The sequence below is a fragment of the Nansenia antarctica genome (assembly GCF_963989245.1).
Source record: "Nansenia antarctica genome assembly, chromosome: 17".
Taxonomy (NCBI): Eukaryota; Metazoa; Chordata; class Actinopteri; order Argentiniformes; family Microstomatidae; genus Nansenia; species Nansenia antarctica.
In genome coordinates this window covers 2,129,604-2,130,150 of record NC_137687.1, presented here as the reverse complement: position 1 = coordinate 2,130,150, position 547 = coordinate 2,129,604, and the positions used below count along the sequence as shown (strand labels likewise).

At 67.1% G+C, this 547-nt stretch overlaps 1 protein-coding gene across 1 annotated transcript in view; it reads left to right on the top strand.

The window, feature by feature from the left end:
* Positions 1 to 346: 346 nt before the first annotated feature.
* The window catches only part of LOC308172769 (ubiquitin carboxyl-terminal hydrolase 2-like), a gene marked incomplete at both ends in the record, with an annotated part of 44,589 nt that continues 44,388 nt past the window's right edge, over positions 347 to 547 (top strand). Inside the window, one exon of the mRNA XM_080547719.1 lies at positions 347 to 547. This exon is cut by the window's right edge and continues 56 nt beyond it. Coding sequence (XP_080403845.1) covers positions 347 to 547 — 201 coding nt within the window.

Below are 547 nucleotides of genomic sequence, written 5' to 3'. Positions count from 1 at the left end.
CTCTCCCTCCCTCTCTCTCTCCCCCCCACTCTCTCTCTCTCTCCTCCTCTCTCTCTCTCTCTCCCCCCCTCCCTCTCTCCCCCCCCTCTCTCCCCCCCCCTCCCTCTCTCTCTCTCTCCCCCCCACTCCTCTCTCTCTCTCCCTCTCTCTCCCTCCCTCTCTCTCCCTCCCTCTCTCACCCCCCCTCCCTGTCTCTCCCTCTCTCTCTCTCCCCCCCCTCTCTCCCCCCCCTCTCTCTCTCCCCCCCCTCTCTCTCTCTCCCTCTAACACAGTCGATGCGGTCTTCCGCTGCGCCGGTGGTGGCTGAGATCCCAGCGTTAGCGTCAACGTTAGCGGCAGCGGCGTCATGTCTCGCGTGTCCTCCACGGCCAAGCGCTACGCGGGCGGAGGCTCCTCCTCCTACACCAGCCACTACAGCTCCTACGGCAGCTCCGCCTCCTCCGCCCTGAGCCCCTCCTCCTCCTACGGCAGCGAGCACCGCGACAAGCTGCCCTCCTCCTCCTCCTACAAGTCCTCCTCCTCCGGCGCGGGGGGTGGCTACACCTCC